This window comes from Macrobrachium nipponense, chromosome 1, assembly GCF_015104395.2.
Source record: "Macrobrachium nipponense isolate FS-2020 chromosome 1, ASM1510439v2, whole genome shotgun sequence".
NCBI classification, from domain to species: Eukaryota; Metazoa; Arthropoda; class Malacostraca; order Decapoda; family Palaemonidae; genus Macrobrachium; species Macrobrachium nipponense.
Genome location: NC_087200.1, coordinates 36,154,489 through 36,176,935, shown reverse-complemented (window position 1 = coordinate 36,176,935; position 22,447 = coordinate 36,154,489). Strand labels below are relative to the sequence as shown.

The window sequence follows — 22,447 nt, the reverse complement described above, 5'->3', positions numbered from 1 at the left end:
GGAATGGATGAGTCTGCTGGGGACCATTTCCTCGCTGGAGAAATTTGTTTCTCTGGGAAGGCTGCACCTCGACAGCTTCAGTTTTTCCTAGCAGACAACTGGAAGAACAAGAAAGACCTAGACGAGATTTTTGAGATCCCTCAATCGATCAAAGAGCATTTGAAGTGGTGGTCCGATCCCGTCAAGCTATCGGAAGGGATGTCCCTCAAAGTTCTGAGCCCAGACCTAGTGTTGTTCTCAGACGCGTCATGACGGGCTGGGGAGCAACACTGGGGGAGGAAGAAGTGTCAGGCCTCTGGAGAGGGGAACAGAGGTCCTGGCACATAAACCTCAAGGAGCTAGAAGCGATTCGTTTGGCACTTCAGTGCTTCGAGCCAAGGATTATGGGACGAATTGTACAAGTCAACTCGGACAACACCACGGCGCTCGCATATCTCAAAAAACAGGGAGGAACTCTATCTCGCTCCCTGTTTCAAGATAACGAGGCGAAATCTTACTTTGGGCGAAGCTGAGAAATGTAACGATTCTAACGAGGTTCGTTTCAGACAGCAGAACGTTCGTGCGGATCTCCTCAGCCGTCGACATCAAAGGCTTCCAAACGAATGGACTCTCCATCCAGAGATCTGCAAGAGTTGTGGAAACTTTGGGACGCCCACACTTGGTAGACCTCTTCGCGACAGCAAAAACGAAGAGGCTTCTTCCGATTTACTGCTCTCCCGGTTCTAGACCCAGAGCAATAGCAATAGACGCCATGCTTTGGAATTGGAAGGGGATGGATCTCTACGCCTTCCCTCCATTCAAACTCCTGGGAGAGGTAATAAGGAAGTTTGCGGCGTCCGGAAGGAGCAAGAATGACGTTGATCGCCCCCTTTTCTTTTGGCCTGCAAGCGACTGGTTCACAGAGGCCAATGTCATTTCTGGTAGATTTCCCAAAGGACACTTCCAGAGAAAATCGATCTACTCAGACAGCCCCACTTCGAGAGGTATCACGGAAACCTCTCCGCTCTGAGTCTGACTGCATTCAGACTATCCAAAAGTTGGCCAGAGCGAGAGGTTTTTTCAAGATCGGTGGCAAGGAGCTATTGCCAGCGCTAGAAGAACATCTTCCAAGCTGTCTACCAATCGAAGTGGGCTGTCTTCAGAGGTTGGTGTAGAAGGAAAAATATTTCCTCCTCCACGACCTCTGTGAGCCAGATTGCTGATTTTCTCTTACATCTTAGAGAGATAGAAAAACTTTCAGTGTCAACGATTAAAGGCTACAAAGTATGCTATCAACGGTCTTTCGACACAGAGGCTTGGATTTATCGAATGATAAAGATCTTCACGATTTATTGAGGTCCGTTGAAACATCAAAAGCTCCACGAGACAAGATTCCCTCATGGAATTTAGATGTTGTCTTAAAGTTTTTAATGTCAGCCCATTTGAGCCTATGCACGCTGCCTCTTTGAAAGATGTAACTAGGAAAGCTATTTTCCTGACAGCTTTGGCAACAGCTAAGAGGGTTAGCGAAATCCAAGCTATGACTAAACATGTGGGTTTCAGAGAACACAATGCGGTGTGTTCGCTGAGCCCCTCGTTCTTAGCGAAGAACGAAAACCCATCCAACCCCTGGCCTAAAAGCTTTGATATCAAGGGTTATCAGAGTTCGTCGGACGAGAGCCGAGAGAGTTTTGTGCCCTGTCAGAGCTCTCAAATCTTATCTGGAAAAGACCAAACAATGTAGAGGCCCGTCAGACAACCTGTGGTGTTCAGTCAAGAGGCCGGAATTACCAATGTCTAAAAACGCACTGGCGTTCTTCTTGAGAAATACCATCAGGGAAGCTCATTCATCCTGCACGGATGGTGATCTTAAACTGCTAAAAGTTAATGCTCACGAGGTTAGAGCGGTAGCTACTTCGGTGGCTTTTCAGAAAAATATGGCACTCGGTGATATCCTGGGTGCCACATTTTGGCGAAGCAACTCTGTGTTTGCCTCACACTACCTCAGAGATGTGAAGGCGACATATGAGAATTGCTACTCGCTTGGACCATACATTTCTGCGGATACAGTATTGGGACGAGAAGCAATACGAACCCCATCCTTTAGAAAATGGATGTGTGTGATTTTTAATTATGGGTTTGTTTTTTACGGTCGTAGGGTTGGGCCGCTTGAGGCGGTCTTCCCTTTAATTAGCCTGAAAGTTATGGGACTAACTTTAGTGAGGCTAGGTTAGGTGGTATTTATTATGCTTCGTTGTCTTCAGTATGGTCAATATGGTCTAGTCACATTGTGGTCACGCTCCCGTTGACAGAATCATCTAGAACTATCCAGCTGTACAGGTCACTACCTTGCTGGAAATTCTAGTTAAGCAGAAGCAGGCTTGGGATGACAGTAATCACGAAGTCAGCTATGCTAACAGGTAGGGAACCAAGATGTCAATCATCTGCATGTGAAATGTTTTCCAAAACCTTCATCCTTCTACTTCTTTTGTCCCTTCCCACCTCCAATGGTGGGATTTCAGCTATATATATCTGGCAGGTAAGTGTCATGAAGAAAATGATATTGTCATGATACAATAAAGTTTGTTCATTCTTACCTGACAGATATCAATAATCAAGTACCCACCCACCTCCCCTCAGGTGGGACAGTGGTAACAAGAAAATCTGAATAGAAAATGGGAATGGCTTCCCTGTATCCGCCTCTCAGCGGCGGGAATGGGTACTAACCACCTAGCCGACCACTGCGTTTGCCGGGAGTTTTGAAATTCTGTTGGTCGTCAGAGAATACAGCATATATATATATGTCAGGTAAGTATGAACAAACTTTATTGTATCATGACAATATCATATTAATACTTACCTGTATAAGTTATCTAGTCTCACCCATCCCACCCCACGATCTGCCTATCACAACTGATTTTCAAGGGAAGGTTTTGTAACTCAATGGCAGTTTTGCCAACTGGCAGACAGAATAGGATGTAACAGGGTTGCCAATGTGGTGAATTTTATTGGGGTTTTTGGGGATTTAGGGCTAGATAAATTATACAGGTAAGTATTACTTATACTATTAGTTTTATTATAAAAATTCCATTTTGCTTTAAAAAATTGTGATAATTAAAAATTTGTCATGTTTGGTGTTTTATAATTTGTCTTTGATGCATCAAACTTTTTTATATTTCAGGAAACTTAAGTCAGTAACAATGTCGCATTTCATGGATTTAGAAGCTGAAGAGAGTGAGGATGATGATGCAGAGTACAATGAAAATGAAAAAAAAATGTTGAAGAAGTTAAAAACATCAAAGGTTGTGGACTCTTCCGAAGAAGAAGAAGACGGTAAGATAGCATTAGCTACAAGATCTTATCCAGCTACGCAAAATGTTTTACTCTTTGGCACTTACGAAGCTGCTAAAAATAATTTTTTTTTTTTTTTAATTGCTTGACCACAGTATGTAGTAATGATATACTCTCCTCACCACAATAGATGATTCCATTTTACACGATTGCTGGTACATAGATGTTAATGTGATTGACGGTATAATTGTTGTAGCTGTTTTATTCATGACAAGACTCGCTTTATTTTGTCTTTAAGTTTTTCACTGTGTATGGTTTATTTTCCATCTTTATTTTCAGTATTTGAATTAATTAGTATTTTATAAAGTTTATTATCTCGTACATATTCTGGCTGCTTGTTATACACATGTTTTAGACAACTGCCTAGCTTTCTATTGAAATGAGATTTGTATTTTGCAGCGACAAATTTAGAACTTTTTCATTCTTAATCCCTCTTTAAAGGCATACATAAGTTTATGGCATTAATGGTTAGCCTCTCCAGCCTGTGTTCAGTGCTATTGTGGAGTTACAGCTTTGTTGCAATGTAGTCCTAGATAAAACTGTTGGTCCCTATACTGCAGAACAGGATTTGAGGTTTAGAAACATCTGATTCTTGTGAAAATTTAATGCGATTTATCCATTTTGTGTACTTGAACAGATGAGATAATGAATCAGAAGAAAATAAAGGCTTTATTAATGATGACGATGAGGAAGATGATGATGATGCTGGCTCTGATTCGGATAGTGATGGGGACACCAAAGGTAAACGACGGAAGAGAGACGATGACGACGACGATGATCTGAATGGGGATAATCTGGATGATGATGATTTAGATCTCATTGAAGAAAACATTGGTGTAAAACTCGACCGGAAAGTATGTATATTATTTAGATATTTTATAAGTTTTGTTAACAGGCATAGCATTAGTATTTTCTACTTGTTTTAAAGTTGTAAATATCTTCGATGGTGTTCTTTCAGTAAAAGGAATTTAGTATGTCAATGAGATATTCATTTTGCTGCCAGGTGGAGCTGTCCCTTCATTGATAGTTTGCTCTTAAAATCTTCATATGAGTGAAATCATCTTTATCTTACAGAAAAAATTCAAACGACTGAAGATTGATGATGAAGATTCAGATGTTGAGGTAGATGTCCAAGGCCAGATTAGGAGAGACCTGTTTGAAGGATCTGGAGATGTATGTATATTTATCCTTCTCTGTCTTCATTTTTAGTTTTGTTGCACATTTTTTTTCACTTTGATACCCTAGCTTTTGTTATTGACAATAATTATATTTAGTCATAGTTGAATGCATTTTGTTCAAGGAAGATGCAGTGGAAAGAATAAGGTTTGTATTTCCCCCAAAAATATGAAGGCATGATGGTTGGTGTCGAAGTTCATGTGTGTTGTGAATTCCTTTTTGAAGAGAGTGTTAGGGTTCTCCAAACAACAGTTTTATACATATAAAGCCACTTGTGAAGAAATTGCTATCTTGAGGAAAGCTTCTGTTGTTTTGTGATTGGGATCACAGTTTGTCTAAAATTTTCAAAGTTTGAATTGCTATATGCAGATGTATTACTTAAATATCTGGTAAAATTAACTGAATATATATATCCTTTTTTCCTTGGCTGGGGCATATTGCAATGCTGCCCTGCCAAACATTGCCAGGAAATATGGGGTGCTTTTGAGTGTACTAGTTCTTCTAGGAAACTGAAAAATATTTATAGCTGTATTCAAGTTTAATCTGATATTGCCTACAGGTAGACTTCTTGGGAAATTACTCTGTGTGATCAGAAATTATTCTGAACAAAAGGGTTTTTGAACTGCACCTGGAAAAGCAATTAAATGTTAACACTGAAATGAGTGAAATAATCTGTAGAAATTATAAATTTGGCAAATTATATACAAAACATAATGAAAATGGGATATTCAGACTTAGAAAGAAATGATAATGGAATAATGGAGGTTGTACTTTGAAGGGAAGTTCAGTAAAGAAAATGACTAGGAATGGAAGGACGACAACTTGTTGAAAGGAATGTTGTAGAATGAGGTTTAGGAAGAAGCTAGGAGATCCCTTGGGAAGATGAAAATAATGATATGAAAAATATAGGGGTTCAGGACCATTAGGACTAACATGCAATTGATAAAAGTTACTGGGAACTCAGTCTTGATGAACTACTAAAATATATGAAAACATAGTAAAAAAAAAAATAAAAAGATGGTGCTAGAAAAGTGGACAAGGCATTGCAACAATAGTATACTGAGGAAAATGGGATTGATTGTGAGAAATGAAAAGCGGAGTAGATTGCTTGAGCATGCTATAAAAGTATAGTGTTATTGTAGTCTTATTCAAGCAAACATTGAGAAAAACACAGGCAGTCCCTGGTTATTGGCAATCCAGTTTTATGGGGCTGCCACTGAAATGTGCAGATTTCCAGTTATCGGCACTGATAATAGAGTATTGGTGCTGACACACACCTAACAGGCACCATTAACCAGTGTCTGTGCCAAAATCCGGTTAATGGCACCTCTCTTAGGTAAGTATTGGTGCCAATATGTTATTATCGGCAGCGACAACTGGAAGTTGGTACATTTTGGTGCTGAAAAGTTGGTTTATCATTTTGTTAGTTGGCTTTTGCCACTGAAATCAAGCATGATTTTGTTTTTGTGAAGCAAGGCAGGAGAAGTACTACGCAGATAGCAGACTTCCTTGTACACCTGAGACTTGACAAAGGCATTTCAGTCACAGCCGTGAAGGGGGTCAGGGCAGCCCTTGGGCAGGTCTTCCTTCTGAAGGGCTTGGACTTAGGGAATTCCAGGCAACTCTCGGATGTTGATCAAAGGGTTCGAACAGTCCTGCCTTCCAGAGTCTGATGCGTGCCCCTCAATGGGATATCATGAGGTCCTGCATTACCTGAAGAGGTCTCCCTATGAGCCTCTGAAGGACATTCTCAATAGGGAACTGACCCTAAATACAGTCTTCCTCCTGGCCCTGGCCTCTGCCAAAAGGGTTGGCGAACTGCATGGATTGTCTTACAAGGTTGCCCGCTCGAGAGGGTGGAAGGCTCTCACCTTTCGTTATGTTCCCTCCTTCATAGCTAAGAACCAGAATCCCTTGGTGTCGGATGTCAGGTTTGAGGAGTTCTTGATTCCAGCCTTAGCAAGGTCAGGAGACCCACGGGACCTCCTCTTATGCCCGATCAGGGCAGTGAGGAAATACCTGAACAGGACAACCAAGCTCAGGCTGAGTATTTGGAGCCTGTTCGTGTCTACAGGCTTGGTGAAAAAGGCGGTCTCGAAGAACACGATCTCCTTCTTGCTAAGGGAGACAATCAGAAGGGCCTAAGAAGGAGCGGGGACTCCTCTTCCGAGGGGTGCCCCACTACTTATGGGATTGCACCTGGAAGTCACTGGATACCTTCTCGGTTGGGCAGGTGGTTGTGGCGCAGCAGCAGATCTGACCCGCCACTGGACTTGGGGCTCTGAGGAGTGTGAGTGGCAGTTTGAATTTGTGACCCACCCACCCTTTTTTCCCCTCTCTTTGACCCTTCATCTTGGACAGGCTGCGAGGTACACACTGGACCCTTTGAGTTCTTCAGGTAAGCCTTGGATCTGCCCTATATGGAGAGGGACCTGGATAAACCCTTAGTTTTATTTTTTGCCTAATTATCTGAAATCCCCCCTCTCCCACTATCAACCAATGTCATGAAAGAACCATCCCAGCCCAAACATCTCTTACGAGTGGGGCTGGGCCATGAACACTTGCTCCCTAAGTCAGGTCTTGGTTGGCCTGTACATAAGCTACCCCACCTCCTAAGGAATAAGTCTCCTATGAAAGTAGTTCGAGGTAAGTATACGGCATTGGAACAAATTACCTACCTATACTTACCTTGAACTATTTTAGGTTTCATTCCCTCCCAGCCTTCCCTGTGTAACTAATGGCAGGAGATGTGAGGAGGTGGAAAGCACTGGTGACCCCTGACTCAGGTTGCGTGGCCGTTGATCCCCGGGCCATGTAGTCTTCCGCTAAGATGCACCTTGGTGAAGGAGGATAACCAGATTTTTCTGGTCAGTACTGGGATGATATCCCAGGTTCTCTTATTAAAGTAGTTCAAGGTAAGTATAGCTAGGAAAAATACAAATTACCAAGAATTTGTGATTTCTTTTCAGGCTGTACAGTTGTCAGCCCTGCTTCTTGCCTTGAGGTCTTTTATATATTAGGCCCGCCTCATGCCACCCCTTAATCTGAAACCTTGGCTGAAAGGCATATTGGAATGTTAACCCTCTTATGCCGAAGCGGTATAATAAAAATTGTCGCCTGTATGCCGGGCCGGTCTGGGAGTGAGCGTGGAAGCGGAAAAAATAATTTTTTCAAAAAATCACAGAGCGCTTAGTTTTCATACAATCAACTTACCTGTCATATATACATAGCTAAGACTCCGTCGTCCACGACAGAAATTCAAATTTCGCGCCACTCGCTACAGGTAAGGTCAGGTGATCTACCGGCCTGCCCTGGGCGGCAGACTAGGAACCATCCCCGTTTTCTATCATATTTTCTCTGTCGCCGGTGGTATCAACATTGTTGTTATTACCTCCTGACTTAGATTCATTTTTCAACATTTGATCAACGTTTTTCGGCTTTTTGGTGACGTATTTGGATCGTGTTTTGGCATTCGCTACTGTGGACTGTTTTTTTGGAATAACTCTTTTGGATTTTTCTCAGTATGTTCTGATTCTAATGTGAGTGTGAGAATGTGTGTGAATGTAGGCTGCAGGGTGAGGATACCGAAGGCTTCGGTTGATCTTCACACTGTATGCCGTAAATGTAGGGGGGTTCAGTGTTCTGCTATTAATACTTGTAAGGAATGCGAGGGATTGAATGCAGAAGAGTGGAAGACTTTGACTTCTTATTTGAAGAAGTTAGAGAGGGATAGAGTTAGACGACTGAAAGGTGTGAGTTCAAGGCCTATTGAGCCTTTCACGGATAATTCTATTCCTACTGATGTAGATTCTCCCTATATATCTCATTCTCAGAGTGGCCTTTTCGGATTCGCATCGGGGAAATCCGCCAATCTGAAAGCTACTATTAGAGACATGAAGTCCAAGATGGCTGACTCCAAAGGTAAGGCTAGTGGTAGTGAACATTTCAGTGAAGTGAGTTCTCCCAGTGTTGTGGAGGGGGCGTTTGATCGTCCCTGCGACGCTCCCTAGGCCTAGACCTCTTCCAAGCTCCCATGCCAGAGGAGAAGGAAAGTCGAAAGCCTTAAGGAGGTCGTGTGGGGGAATCCCAACGGTCAGACGTCCCTTCAGCTAGCTCTGCTTCATGGCAGGCGCTCAGGGCGCTATAGAAAAAGCGTCTTTCGCGAGTGTTTCTCGTCCTCTCCCTCTTCCTCACCTAAACGAGGGTGGAAGGAGTCGAACTTGTCGAGACCGCTGAAGCGTCATATGAAGCCTGACATAGATTCGAGCCCAGAGCGCTTCTCAGATGACGCTCCAGTCTGCTATTAAGAAAGCGAAGGTGCGTCAGCGTCACCTGACGCTTGCGCGGAAGTACCCCTTCAGTCTTCTTCCCCGAGTGATGACGAAAGGCGTCATGCACTAGACGTGGGAGAAGCGTCAAGAAAGATAATTATGGCAGTCCAGGAACAACTTGTCATCTCTTGGGGTTGAGTTTTTAGGCCCCCGTCGGAAGGACGTGACGCTTCCAATTAAGAAGTCTCGTCCTCTCTCACCTGCTCAAAGAGAAGCGTCAGACAGACGTGAAACTGCTAAACGTCTTACCGAAGCTTCGAGTTCGAGAGCTAGAACGGGGGTTACTTAGAGTTTCGTAAAGCCAGAGAAACGTAAGACGTCTTTTAGAAGTGAAGCGTCATTGAAAGCGGATCTTAGACGTGACGCTCCGTCCAATATTGTGACGCCAAGTAGGACGCCTTTAGAGAGCGGAGCGTCTTCCAGGCGCGAAGCGTCATCAAGACGTCAGCAAGAGACGTCAGCCAGGACGCTCAGAGAACGGGAAGCGTCATACAAGGCGTCTTCTAAAGTTCAAGAGAAGCCGGAGCTTGTGACGCCTTCCAAGTCTTTTAGAGGCGGGAAAGAGGAAGGAGTATCATTCCCTTAGCCCCTCTCCTATTAGGAGTTTGTCTCCTCCAGAAGAGGAAAGTTCAGAAAGGAGAATGGAGTCTCAGATAGATCCCGAGTTGGAGGAAAACTCGGATGATGAATATCATGGAAGAGAGGGTCTGTCCAACTATAAGGTTTTGACTACCCTGCTTCTGGAGGAGTATGGAGACGAGTTGACTCCTGCTGCTCCTCCTTCTCCGCGCTCTGCGGTCTTCTCCAGAGTGCTAAGCACGAAAGCAAAGCCCTTCGTCTTTTCTAAAAATGAAACCCACCATCTCGATGAAGAGGGCATTAAACGCCTTAGACTCATGGATGAAGTCTAAGAAAGACTTAGTCAGGACAGTCTTTTGCATGCCTCCAGCAAGATTAGCTGGGAAAAGAGGCATATGGTATAAGACGGGAGAGAATATGGGTATCGCTCTCCCTTCTACAACAGAGGCAGATTTTTCGACTTTAGTTGACGCTTCACGTCGACAAAGTCTCAATTCAGCACGAATTACGTGGGGTATTTCGGAACTGGATCACTCCTCAAGGGACTCTTTCATGTATTGGAAGTCTTCAACTTCTTAGATTGGTCCCTTGGGGTGATGGCCAAGAAAGCCCATGATTCGGAAGGAATCGAACCTGAAACCCTGTTATGCATTTTGTCTTGCATTGACAAAGCGGTACAGGATGATCTTTTGAAATCTCTTCATTATTTGGAGCAGGTCTTTTAAAGAAAAGGACAGTGTATGGCGCCTTCTTAACAAAGGCAGTCTCGCATGCTCAGAGGGCAGCTCTACTGTATTCGCCTCTTTCTGACTTTTTGTTCCCTTCTCAGTTGGTGAAGGACGTTGCTCATCTTTTTAACTGAAAGGCGACTCAGGATCTTCTGACGCAGTCAGCTAGGAAGAAGAAACCTGTTTCGACTCTGACAGAAAAAAAAAAGGACCTAGTACATCAATGCAGCCCTTTCGAGGTGGTCCTGACCTCCAGACCTCCCGCAAGAAGGAAGGCTCCGGAGAAGAGAGGTAGGTCTGCCTTTCGTCCCTTTAAAAAGGGAAAATGAAACATCTCTCCTCCAAGCACCAGTAGGTGCCAGGCTCCTGGGATTCGTGGAGGCCTGGACACTGATAAACGCAGACGCGTCTTCATTGGCTATCATAAGGAAGGGATATCGTATCCCTTTCCTGAACACGGTCTCCCCCCCCCCCTAACGTCGATACCAAGGGAACTATCAGCCCAAGTAAACAAGGCCCCTGTGGCTGATGGGAATACCTCTTCCGATCGATGGTGGAACAAATGTGGGACAAGAGAGCGATAGAACTAGTACTGGATCAAAACTCCCCGGGGTTTTACAATCGCCTTTTTCTAGTGGCGAAAGCCTCGGGAGGCTGGAGACCAGTACTGGACGTCAGCTCTCTGAACAAATTTGTTCAGAAGGAGAAGTTCTCCATGGAGGACTCTCTGCTCCAGTCCTTAGGCGTCATTTACGACAAGGAGATTGGATGGTGTCTCTAGATCTCCAAGACGCCTACTTTCATGTTCCCATCCACCCTTCATCGAAGAAGTACCTCCGTTTCATGACGGGGGAAGGATCTTTCAGTTTCAGAGCCTTGTGTTTCGGCCTGTCCACAGCTCCTCAGGTCTTCACAAGCCTGATGAAGAATGTGGCGAGGTTTCTTCACCTCAAAGGAGTAAATATCTCTCTGTATCTGGACGACTGTCTCATCAGGGCCAGATCAGAGAGACAGTGCTTGGAGGACCTAATGTTAACTCTAGATTTGATCAAAGCGTTGGGATTGCTCGTGAACCTCGAGAAAGTCTCAGCGGGACCCCCCAGACAAGACCTAGTCTATCTGGGGATTCGGATGGATTCTCGGGGTTTTCGAGTTTTTCCTTCGCAAGAGAGAATCGCGAAAAGGTTTGCGAATAGTCTCTCTCTTCTTAGAGAAGGAACAAACGTCATCGAGGGAATGGTTGAGCCTTCTGGGGACGCTTTTCCTCGCTACAACAATTCTTCCCTCTAGAAGACTACATGTACGTCCGCTTCAATTCTTCCTCAAGCAGGTCTTGGAGCTGGAAAAACCGGAAACAACCTGTCCGGTAACGTTTTTTCCCATTTCCAATGGAGACAAAGTCACACTACCAATGGTGGGTTGCTCCCTCTGGAAGAGAACAAAGGGATCTCTCTAAGAACACAGAACCCAGACCTAGTGTTGTTCTCCGACGCGTCGGAGAGAGGTTGGGGAGCGACATTAGGCTCAGAAGAGGTGTCAGGCACCTGGGAACCAGCACAGGTGACTTGGCACATAAACTGCAAAGAGCTCTTCGCCGTACATCTGGCTTTGAAGAGCCTAGAACCTCTGGTATTAAACAAGGTAGTGCAAGTAAATGTGGACAACACCACCGCACTTGCCTACATTCGGAAACAGGGAGGGACGCACTCCTCGTTCCTTTACGAGCCTGACGAGAGACCTATTACTTTTGGACGTCTCACAGGAACATCTCCCTACTGACAAGGTTCGTACAGGGAGTAAAGAATGTGAGGGCGGACAGGCTCAGCAGGAGGAACCAGGTCCTTCATACAGAATGGACACTACACGAGGGAGTGTGTCTCGATTCTCTGGTCTCTGTGGGGGACTCCTCATGTGGATCTCTTCGCAACATTCATTTCAAAAAGGCTCCCAGTGTTTTTGCTCGGTCGTGGAAGATCCAAGAGCACTTATGGTAGACGCCTTCCTGCTAAATTGGTCTCGAGTAGACGTTTATGCTTTTCCCCCATTCAAAATCCTGGGGTTAGTAATGAAAAAGTTTGTGGCGTCAAAGGAGACGAGGATGACTTAATTAAGCCCCCTAGCCCCCTTTTGGCCGGCCCAGGATTGGTTCACGGAGGTGGTAGAGTGGATCGTAGACTTTCCAAGATCCCTACCAAGAAGACGAATCTTCTCAGACAACCACACTTCAAGAGGTACCATCAAAACCTCCCCGCTCTCGCTCTGACTGCCTTTCGACTATCGAAAGACTTGTCAGAGCGAGAGGCTTTTCTCGCGAAGTGGCAAGCGCGATCGCGAGAGCACGCAGAACCTCCACTACGAAAGTATACCAGTCGAAGTGGGAGGTATTTAGAAGGTGGTGTAGAGCCAAGAAGTTGTCCTCCTCCTCTACCTCTATAGCGGAAATTGCTGATTTCTTGCTATTCCTGAGAGTAAAAATCTCATCTAGCCGTATCCACAATAAAGGGATACAGAAGTATGCTCTCGGCTGTATTCAGGAACAGAGGATTAGATCTGGCAAATAACAAAGATCTCCACGATCTCATAAGATCTTTTGAGACTTCAAAGTCTAAGGAAACAGTACCTCCGAACTGGAACCTGGACGTAGTCCTCAAATATCTGTCATCGGATAGATTCGAACCTCCTCATCTGGCATCGTTTAGAGACATAACTATGAAAATGTCTATTCATAGTATCTTTAGCTACGGCAAAGAGAATTAGTGAATTACAAGCTCTGCAGGATAAAGTAGGATTCAAGGGAGACTCGGCTATTTTGCTCGTTTAAGACCCTGTTTTTAGCGAAAAAAACGAGAATCCCAACGAATCCCTGGCCTAAGTCATTCGAAGTCAAAGGAATGTCGAGTCTCGTAGGCAGAGAAGCAGAGAGGTCTCTATGCCCTGTTAGAGCACTGAAGTTCTACCTTCAGAGAAAGCGTCAGTTGGGAGGCTCTAGACAAGGTCTTTGGTGCGCGGTAAAAGACCCCACGAGACTGATGTCAAGAATGCTCTGGCGTTCTTTGTAAGAAACGTCATTACGGACGCTCATAGGGTCTGTCCTGACGAACAGTTACACTACTGAGAGTAAAAGCTCATGAAGTAAGAGCGGTTGCGACGTCTCTCTCGTTTTATAAGAATATGTCGCTTAAAAACATAATAGACACGACATATTGGAGATGCAACTCAGTATTTGCATCTCATTACTTTTTTGAAAGACGTGCGTGTGACGTATGAGAAGTGTTTTTCTCTAGGTCCTATTGTATCGGCAGGTACGATTCTGGGTACGGGAGCCCGACACCAATCCTTAAATGTATATACTGTTCTTCTTTTTTGGATATGGTCGAGAGTCTCTCGAACATGGAGGACTTAGGCTCGCACGGGCGGCCGTCTATGTTGTTCAGTAAGAGAATTTCTTGTCATATCCCAATTAGTTTTAGTATAATTTTTTTTTTTTGAAAATTATGTATGTGTGCGTGAGTGGTTTTTGAGGTTTTTTTTTTGTTTTTTTTTTTTACGGTTGTTGTGACGAGTTTCGGGATAACTCGTAACAATCCTTATTTCTAACATATGGTTAGGATCAGGTGGTCGGGATTGGTTGTGTGCTCCTTCATAAGGTGTATTGTCATATAAGTGGATCAAGCACCCATTGACAAGTCCGTTTAGGCTCTGCCGAGTAAGTTGAATAAGACCCCAATCGACAGACCCACAAGAAACTCTTGGCCATAGATCACATATCTCGCTAAAGTTTCTTGAGGTGATGCAGACTACTGTGGGCGAACACCCACGAAGTCTACCACCTATCAGGTAGGAACCAAGGTTTTTTTTTTTTTTTTTATACCTACAAACATATGTTGTTTACCTGTCTATTCCATATAGTAGCTGTCTCTTACCCTCCACCGAAGGGTGCCAATCAGCTATGTATATATCTGACAGGTAAGTTGATTGTATGAAAATGATATTGTTATGATACAAATAAAGTTTCATACATACTTACCTGGCAGATATATACAATTAAAGGCCCACCCAGCCTCCCCGCAGGAGACAGGTGGAAGAGAGAAAATATGATAGAAAACGGGGATGGTTCCTAGTCCTGCCACCCAGGGCAGGCCGGTAGATCACCTGACCTACCTGTAGCGAGTGGCGCGAAATTTGAATTTCTGTCGGGGACGACGGAGTCTTAGCTATGTATATATCTGCCAGGTAAGTATGTATGAAACTTTATTGTATCATAACAATATCATTTTCAAGATTAAGAGTTCATTTTTGGCTCCTTTTTTTGTCATTGCCTGAAGTTTAGTATGCAACCATCAGAAATGAAAAAAATATCATATATAAATAATGTGTATATGATAGCGCAAAAATTCATATATACAGTTACCATCCGAGTTACGACCTGCGCGAGTTACGTCCACCCTACTTACGACAGTGTCCGACAGGGGTCTATTTTTTATAATTGGCGGCGTTAACTGTTTGGCAGCGCGGTAGCGTAGTGCGTGCGGCGCGGTATGACAGTTACGACGGCGCCGGCAGCACAGCATCCCAGACACTCATCCCAACCACCTCACTCACTGTCTAGACATTGTAGCAGTACTGTAACATTGTAGCGGAACATTTTTTTCATTACACCTTTGCCATGGCCCCTAAGAGAAAGTCTGACTCATCAGAATGCAATTCTGCCAAGAAAGCTAGGAAGCACTGACGTTGGAGATGAAGATGGACGTAATCAAGAAATATGAAGGTGGGATGAAAGTTAATTGTATAAGCAGAAGTCTCCATCTCCTCCCACTCCTCAGAGATTTTTGTTGGCTTCGATAACGAAGAGGAATTAAGCAACGTCCGAGGAAAAATTGTTAGCTTGGCAAAGCAACTTGAGTTAGGATGTGATGAAGAAGAAATTGAAGAACTGATAAGTGAAGAACCTGAGGAATTAACAAATGAAGAACTGTTAGCAATAGAAGAAGAAAGGAAAGCTGAAGAAGAAAAAGAAGAGAGGAAGAAAAGGAAGTTGTGAGAGGAGGACCCGAACGAAAGTTTACTGTAAAGGGATTATCGGAAGCCATACAAATGCTTAATACAATGCTGCATAAATTGGAAGGAATGGATCCGAATGTTGAATCGGTTTGCCCGGATAGAGAGATCTATGCAAAGAAGTAATGAGGCCATACAAAGAAATCTACGATGAAAAGAAAAAGCAGAAAGATCCAAACGACACTTAGCATGTTTGTCAAACGAACACAAAAGCCCGCCTCATCCAGCATCGAAGCCACCCCCTCCCCTACATCGGCCAGCGCAGTAACCACCCCTTCCCATCCCTGCCTCGCCTGACTTAACAGCTGATCTTTCTTTCGACCGTGCGTATGAAGAAAGTGTTGATGACGTCGAACCAAGCACCAGTTGAACATTACAATTTTGAGTTGTTGTTTTTTGCTTATTTTTTTACATGCATATGTTTTTCTATTTTGTACTACAGTACTGTATGTTCTGTTTTTGAACTGTAACTTTTCTATTTTCGTATTTTGATCTTCATTTGTATTTTTGTATAATAAATTCAACTGCAGTAATAAATATTTTATTTCTAAAACCATATTATATTAAGATGTATGTACGTAGTATATCAACTAAGCAACTGAAAAAAAAAGCTAAATACATTGCACCTACAGTATAATATTAAAAATATCTCTATGATAAAATGATAAAAGTGAAACTAAAAGGCATAAAAATGATAAATACATAAACAGCTTGTACGTATAGTACAACAGTAATATTATTCAAACAGAAAAAGTATGATAAAGTGAAACTAAAAGGCATAAAAATTATAAATAAACAGCTTGTATATACATATGTACAGTAATATTATTCAACAGAAATATATGATAAAATTATAAAAGTGAAACTAAAAGGCATAAAAATGATAAATAAACAGCTTGTATATACACAATAATATTATTCAACAGAAAAAGTTACTTAAAAAATGCAACACTTCATATCATATGTCCTCGAGTACAGTATAATCTTCCACTTTAACCGAGTACTTATAATCCAGTGTCGGCCATTTTGGCTGGTATTTTCGACTAACGACCATTCTGACATACGACCTGTTGGTCGGAACGGATCTAGGTCGTAACTCGGATGGTAACTGTAATCGTATTCAAATCGTGCTGTGCAGAGAACGGTTAAAGCTAACGAGTTCCTTTTTAAATATGTAACTGACCTGGCAGTTATATACATAGCTATATTCTCTGACGTCACGACAGACTTTTCGAAACTCGCGGCAATCGCCGACCGTCGGTCAGGTGATCGTTACCTGTACGCCCTCTAGACAGTTACCTGGAAACCCCATACTTTTCTCTGTCGCCCAAGCCGGCAACTTCATTGTTGTGGGCTCCTCGATAGGTCTTTCGTACTCGCTAGAGTATTCATCGTTGGGTGAAGTATTTTATTGGCTTTCGCTGTCCGTTGACTTGGATTGATTTTGGATTTGTTTTTTGGATTATATACTCAATTAACAATGTCGGACTCGGGAGTTGTGTATAGAGTCTGCTGTAAAGGGGGGTGTAGGGTTAGAATTCCCAAAGGTCCCCTTGATCCCCACACATTTGTGTGAATTGTAGGGGTAGAATTTGCACTTTTGAGAATAGATGTGATGAGTGCTTGATTTTGGATGATAAGGAGTAGAAGGAGTTGGACAATATGTCCGTAAGCTCAGAGAGATAGAATTAGAAGAAACTAAGAGTTCCCTTTCCCGTTCATCAACGAATCAGGAAGTGGTAGATAATCCCATAGTTCCTTCCCCTGCTCCTTCTGAGCGTAATTTAGTAGAAGTATCAGCTCCCGAACCTGTCTCCGAGTTGGGGGCCAAGGACTCAACCTTTGCAGGTATTCAAGCGGTGCTTGAAAAAATGGGACAACAGATTGCCTCTCTTACTGAGCAGGGCAATCGCACGTTGGACTGTCGTAAGTGCTTTAAGTTGCAGGTGCTAAAGTCAGTGTAAGTGATAAGTTTAGTTTTAGTGACAGTGTAGTGGAGAGTGCGTCCGATCGGTCCTGTCGCGCTCCTAGACCCAGACCTCTTACAAGCTCCCAGACCCATGGGAGACGTAAAGTCGAAGTCTGGGAAGGGAGGCGAGAGGCTCTAGTATCCGGTCGGGCTGCCCTCAAACAAACCTGACCGACGCTTCCAAGGTTGCTTCAGACAGCCGTAGAAAAGGCGCGTCGAGTGTGTTTGGTTCGTCATCCGATGACGTCTCCCCGCGTCGAGGATGGCGAGACACTACTGTCCTCTCGTCCTCTCAAGAGGAAATTACCTCGTGTTTGTGAGGTCTCCATCAGATGAGCAACTGCCGGCTGCAGTCACTGGAGTTCTCCGGAGAGGTTTTCGTCATCGGAAGCCTCGCCAGCTAAACAGAGCAAGACAGCGCTTTCGATGCACTGCTCCTCTTCCTCCTTCGACTTGGAGGATTTACCTAGGAAGCTTCCTACCAAGCGTCCTCAGGAAGCCTTAGAAGGATCGACTCCTCCGCTGCAGTTCGTGCGGCGATTCTGACGAGTTACCTCTACCTCGGACAATGAAGCCAAGAATATGCTGCAAGATATGCAACAACAGCTGTCTGTACTTATGGAAAAGCTGCAAGAACCCAAGCGTCAGTCTGACGACCCGGGAGTGATGAAGACTTCGCGAAGCGTCAACGCCAAGAAGAACACAGACAACCAGGACACTTCCGATTTACTCGGACTTGACGCTCCCGAGCGTGACGCCAGCACGCGTAAGAGCAAAGAGCGTGACGCCAGCGCTCGTGAGAGAGAAGGACATGACGCCGAGACGCTCGTAAGCATGACGCCTCGGCGGTTTTCTGGTGCCAAGGAACGCATCGAGACCAATGACGCTCCAGGCTTTGACTTTAACTACATCAATCCGATGCTGGAATGACGACAGATGAGACCTTTCGGAGAGTGTTGGAGGTAGTTTCGGAAGAGGAGACGAAAGAACAAGTTCCTCCTTCCGACTATAAGACTCTTATGCTTCTGTTTCAAGAGCTTTTTTTGAAACGGATTTCAAGCCCGCAGCACCTCGTTCTCCCCTGTCTCAGTTCTTTTGTGGAAGAACCCAGAATAAGGACTGCCTTTAACTAAGATGGTTCTTTCTATTTCGGCCAAGAAAGCGCTTGCGAAGATGAACGACTGCAATGAAAGAGAAAAGGAGCGAGGCAAAAACTGCTTTCGTTTTTCCTCCTGCAGGATTGGCTTCGAAATCCAGTCGTTTGGTACGAGACTGGGGAAGTTCTGGGGCCTGGGAGTACCTGCCAATCCTCTCAGCAGACTTCTCCAGCATCGTCGATGCCAATCGTAGACACGCCTTAACAAGCAGCGAAGGTGATGTGGTCGATGCAAGAGTTCGATCATTTACTGAAGGGCATGTTTAGAGTGTTTGAGGTCCTGAACTTTCTAGACTGGTCTCTTGAGTGCTCTCACCAAGAAAGTGGAAGAGAAGGATTCAACGGACATTTTCTAACCTTCTGAGTGTGATGTCTTTGTATGGACAAGGCTTTACGTGATGGAACTAATGAAGTGGCAGCGATTTTCACGGCAGGGATCGTGAAGAAAAGGTCCCTTCTCTGCTCCTTTACAGCTAAAGGGGTCACACAGGTACAAAGAGCAGAGCTTTTGTTTGCCCCCTTTGCGAAATTTCTTTTTCCACAGGAGATTATTAGAGATATTGCCACTTCATTGACTCAGAAGACCACACAGGACCTAATATCGAAGGCAGCCAGTGGGGTTTTGCCTTCTTCGTTTGCGACCAAGAGAGCGAGAGAGGAGAAGCAACCACAACAGTTTTTTAGAGGAAAACAGCCCCGAGGGACGTCGGGAACTTCTAGAAAGGCCTCCAGAAAAGGTGGCAAGCTTCCTTCCAAAGGAGGCCATGATCAGACAGTCCTTCAGACACAAATAGGAGCCAGACTTTCTTTGTTTTGGGAAGCCTGGAGGGACAGAGGGGCGGACAACTGGACCCTTCAGATACTAAGGGAGGGCTACAAGATCCCTTTTTACGCCAAACCTCCCATAGTTTTAGATCCCCTCGACTTAACAGCGAATTACAAGGACAGCAGCAAGAGATTCGCGTTAAAAGTACAAGTAGAGCTTATGCTCTTAAAAAAGGCGATAGAACCTGTTTCACCCCAAGAGAATCCGGGGTTCTACAATCGACTGTTTTTGGTACCCAAGAGCTCGGGAGGACGGAGACCCGTTCTGGACGTCAGTGCTCTAAACGCCTTCGTCGTGAAAGACGAACAATTCACGATGGAGACAACAAGCAATCAGTGCTATTGGCGTTGAGACCGGGAGATTAGATGGTCTCATTAGACCTACAAGACGCTTATTTTCGTGTCCCCATCCACCCAAGCTCTCGGAAGTACCTCAGGTTCTTATTCGAAGGAAGAGTATTCCAGTTCAGGGCCCTTTGCTTCGGACTCAGCACAGCGCCACAAATATTCACAGCTATTATGGCGAATGTAGCCAAATGGCTACACGAAGGGGGGATCCGCATTTCTCTTTATCTGGACGATTGGCTTCTCAGGGCCAACTCCAAGAAACAGTGTGTCCCCTGGAGGATATGAAAAATAACCCTGAACCTAGTATGGAACTAGGGCTAGTGGTGACCTGGAAAAGTCTCACCTGGAGCCCTCTCGCTCGATCATTTATTTAGGAGTTCTGATGAACTCTCAGGATTTTTCGGGCTTCTCCCTCCCAGGAGAGACAAGACCGATGCCTGAATCGGGGTGGGGCAGGAATTCCTGGGGAGACAAAAACAATGTTCGGCGAGGGAATGGATGAGTCTCTTGGGGACCATTTCCTCGATCAAACAGTTCGTCTCACTGGGAAGACTGCACCTCAGACCTCTGCAATTTTACCTCAACAGAAATTGGAAAAGGAAGGCAACAAAGGCTTCAGACACCCTTCCCAATTTCAGCAGAGGTCAAGGAAGACTTGATGTGGTGGCTGGATCCAGCGAAGCTGGGAGAAGGAGTTTCACTTCAACAATTGAATCCACAGCTAATACTGTTCTCAGACGCATCAGACCTAGGGGCTGGGGAGCGACTCTAGGGAACAGGGAAATTTTCGGGAAGATGGAGCGAAACCGAAAGAAATTGGCATATCAACAAGAAAGAGCTGATGGCAGCTTTTCTAGCTCTTCAGGCATTCGAGGAATGTGTGGGCAGGCAAAGTAGTGGAAATAAGCATGGACAACGTACTGCTCTAGCGTATGTCAGGAAACAAGGAGGCACCACTCCTTTTCTCTGAACGAGACAGCAAGAATCTGTTGCTATGGGCAAAGGACAGAAATATCGTCCTCCAAACGAGATTTGTACAAGGAGAATTAAATCTCAGAGCGGACCTCTTGAGCTGGAAAAATCAGTCCTGCCAACAGAATGGATTCTCAAGTTAGAGGTTATGCGAATTGCTATGGAGGTTATGGGGGCAACCTTCCATAGACTTGTTTGCAACCAACAACCAACAAGACAAGGATGATGCAGACGTTCTGCTCACCGGTGGCCGGATCCACAAGCGGTAGCAGTAGAGCGCGTTCCTCATGAACTGGGAAGACTGATCTGTACGCCTTCCCTCCCTTCAAAGTGATACACAAAGTATTAAGAAGTTCGCGCAGTCGAAGGAACCAGAATGACCCTGATAGCCCCGTACTGGCCGACGCGAGACTGGTTCGCAGAGATGTTGCAGTGGCTAGTGGAAGTTCCAAGAACCCTTCCGTTGCTTCCAGATCTGCTCAGACAGCCCCACTTCATACCCGCGCTCTTCAGCTAACTGCCTTTCGACTGTCGAAAAGCTCATTAGAGCTAGAGGCTTTTCGCGAGAGGCAGCTAAAGCTATCGCCAGATCAAGAAGGGCTTCGACCATCAACATCTACCAGTCGAAGTGGGAGATATTTAGAAACTGGTGTAAGGAGAAGAAGGTGTCCTCGTCCAACACATCTGTGAGCCAGATCGCAGACTTCCTTCTTCACTTAAAACTGAAAGTAGGTCTAGCCACTACTACAATTAAGGGATACAGGAGCATGCTGGCGTCAGTCTTTAGACATAGAGGACTGGACTTGTCTAGGAATCAAGATCTTCACGACCTAATTAGATCTTTTGATACTACGAAACAAAAGAGTGAACAACTACCAGGATGGAATCTGGACGTAGTACTAAGGTTTTTAATGTCTGACAAGTTTGAGCAGATCCAGGAGAGCTCGTTCAGGAATTTAACCAGGAGACATTTTTCTAGTCGCTCTCGCTACTGCAAGGAGAGTAAGCGAGATTCAAGCTATGGACAAAAGAGTAGGAATTAGTAGATCTAAAGCGGTTTGTTTTTCAACCACTTTAGGTTTCTTAGCCAAGATGAAACTCCATCCAATCCTTTGGCCTAGGTCTTTTACGATTCCTAGCCTTGGAGATTTTGCAGGTCAGGAACGTGAAAGGACTCTTTGTCCGGTAAGAGCATTACAGTGTTATTTGCACAGGTGCAAGGACGTTAGAGGGACTTCTGACAACTTATGGTGTTCCGTTAAAGATCCCAAAAGGCCTATGTCAAAGAACGCTTTAGCTTTCTTTATTAGAAGTGTGATTCAAGAAGCTCACACAGAGTGCAATGAAACGCTTTACAAGGCTTTAAAGGTAAAGGCCCATGAAGTGCGAGCAGTCTCGACGTCAATGGCGTTTAGAAAGAATCAGTCCCTTAAAGCCATTTTAGACGCAACATACTGGAGGAGCAACTCCGTATTTCTTCTTTTTATCTGAAACAAATAGAAACGGTATATGAAGACTGCAGAACCCTTGATCCGTTCGTAGACCTGGCTCGGTGTTGGGTGAAGGAGTTGATACCTCTAATCCTACATGTTAGACCCTTGATGTTATTTTTATGGTTGTCTGTTGAAGGTTAGGGGAAACCTTCAACAGTAGTGTATATGTGTGTTTTTTCAATCTCTTGTATGCAAGGATTGGATGGTTAGGTGGTCTTTGCCTGTTTTTAGCCATGTCAAGGGCAGGTAGTTTGTCGCATAGAGGTAACGTCCCGTCGACAAACCCCTTTGAGCTCATCAGCTGCACAGGTCACATCCCTTAGCTGGAGCTCCTAAGGAGGAGCAGACTAAAGAGTCAAGTACTCGTCAAGTCAGCTTCCTTAGCAGGTAAGAATCTTTAGTTACCTATCAAGTAGTTTACCTTACAACGATGTTGCTGTCTCTGACCCTCCTCCAAAGGTGTCAATCAGCTATGTATA

General features: G+C 44.5%; 1 protein-coding gene across 1 annotated transcript in view; it reads left to right on the top strand.

Moving 5' to 3' along the window:
- Positions 1 to 3,154: 3,154 nt before the first annotated feature.
- Positions 3,155 to 22,447, top strand: part of LOC135219236 (transcription elongation factor SPT6-like) — a 160,428-nt gene continuing 141,135 nt past the window's right edge. The window contains exons 1-3 of the mRNA XM_064255828.1: positions 3,155 to 3,312; positions 3,973 to 4,184; positions 4,405 to 4,503. Of these exons, the coding sequence (XP_064111898.1) occupies positions 3,180 to 3,312; positions 3,973 to 4,184; positions 4,405 to 4,503 (444 nt within the window). The 5' untranslated portion in view covers positions 3,155 to 3,179. The remainder of the gene's footprint in view (positions 3,313 to 3,972; positions 4,185 to 4,404; positions 4,504 to 22,447) is intronic.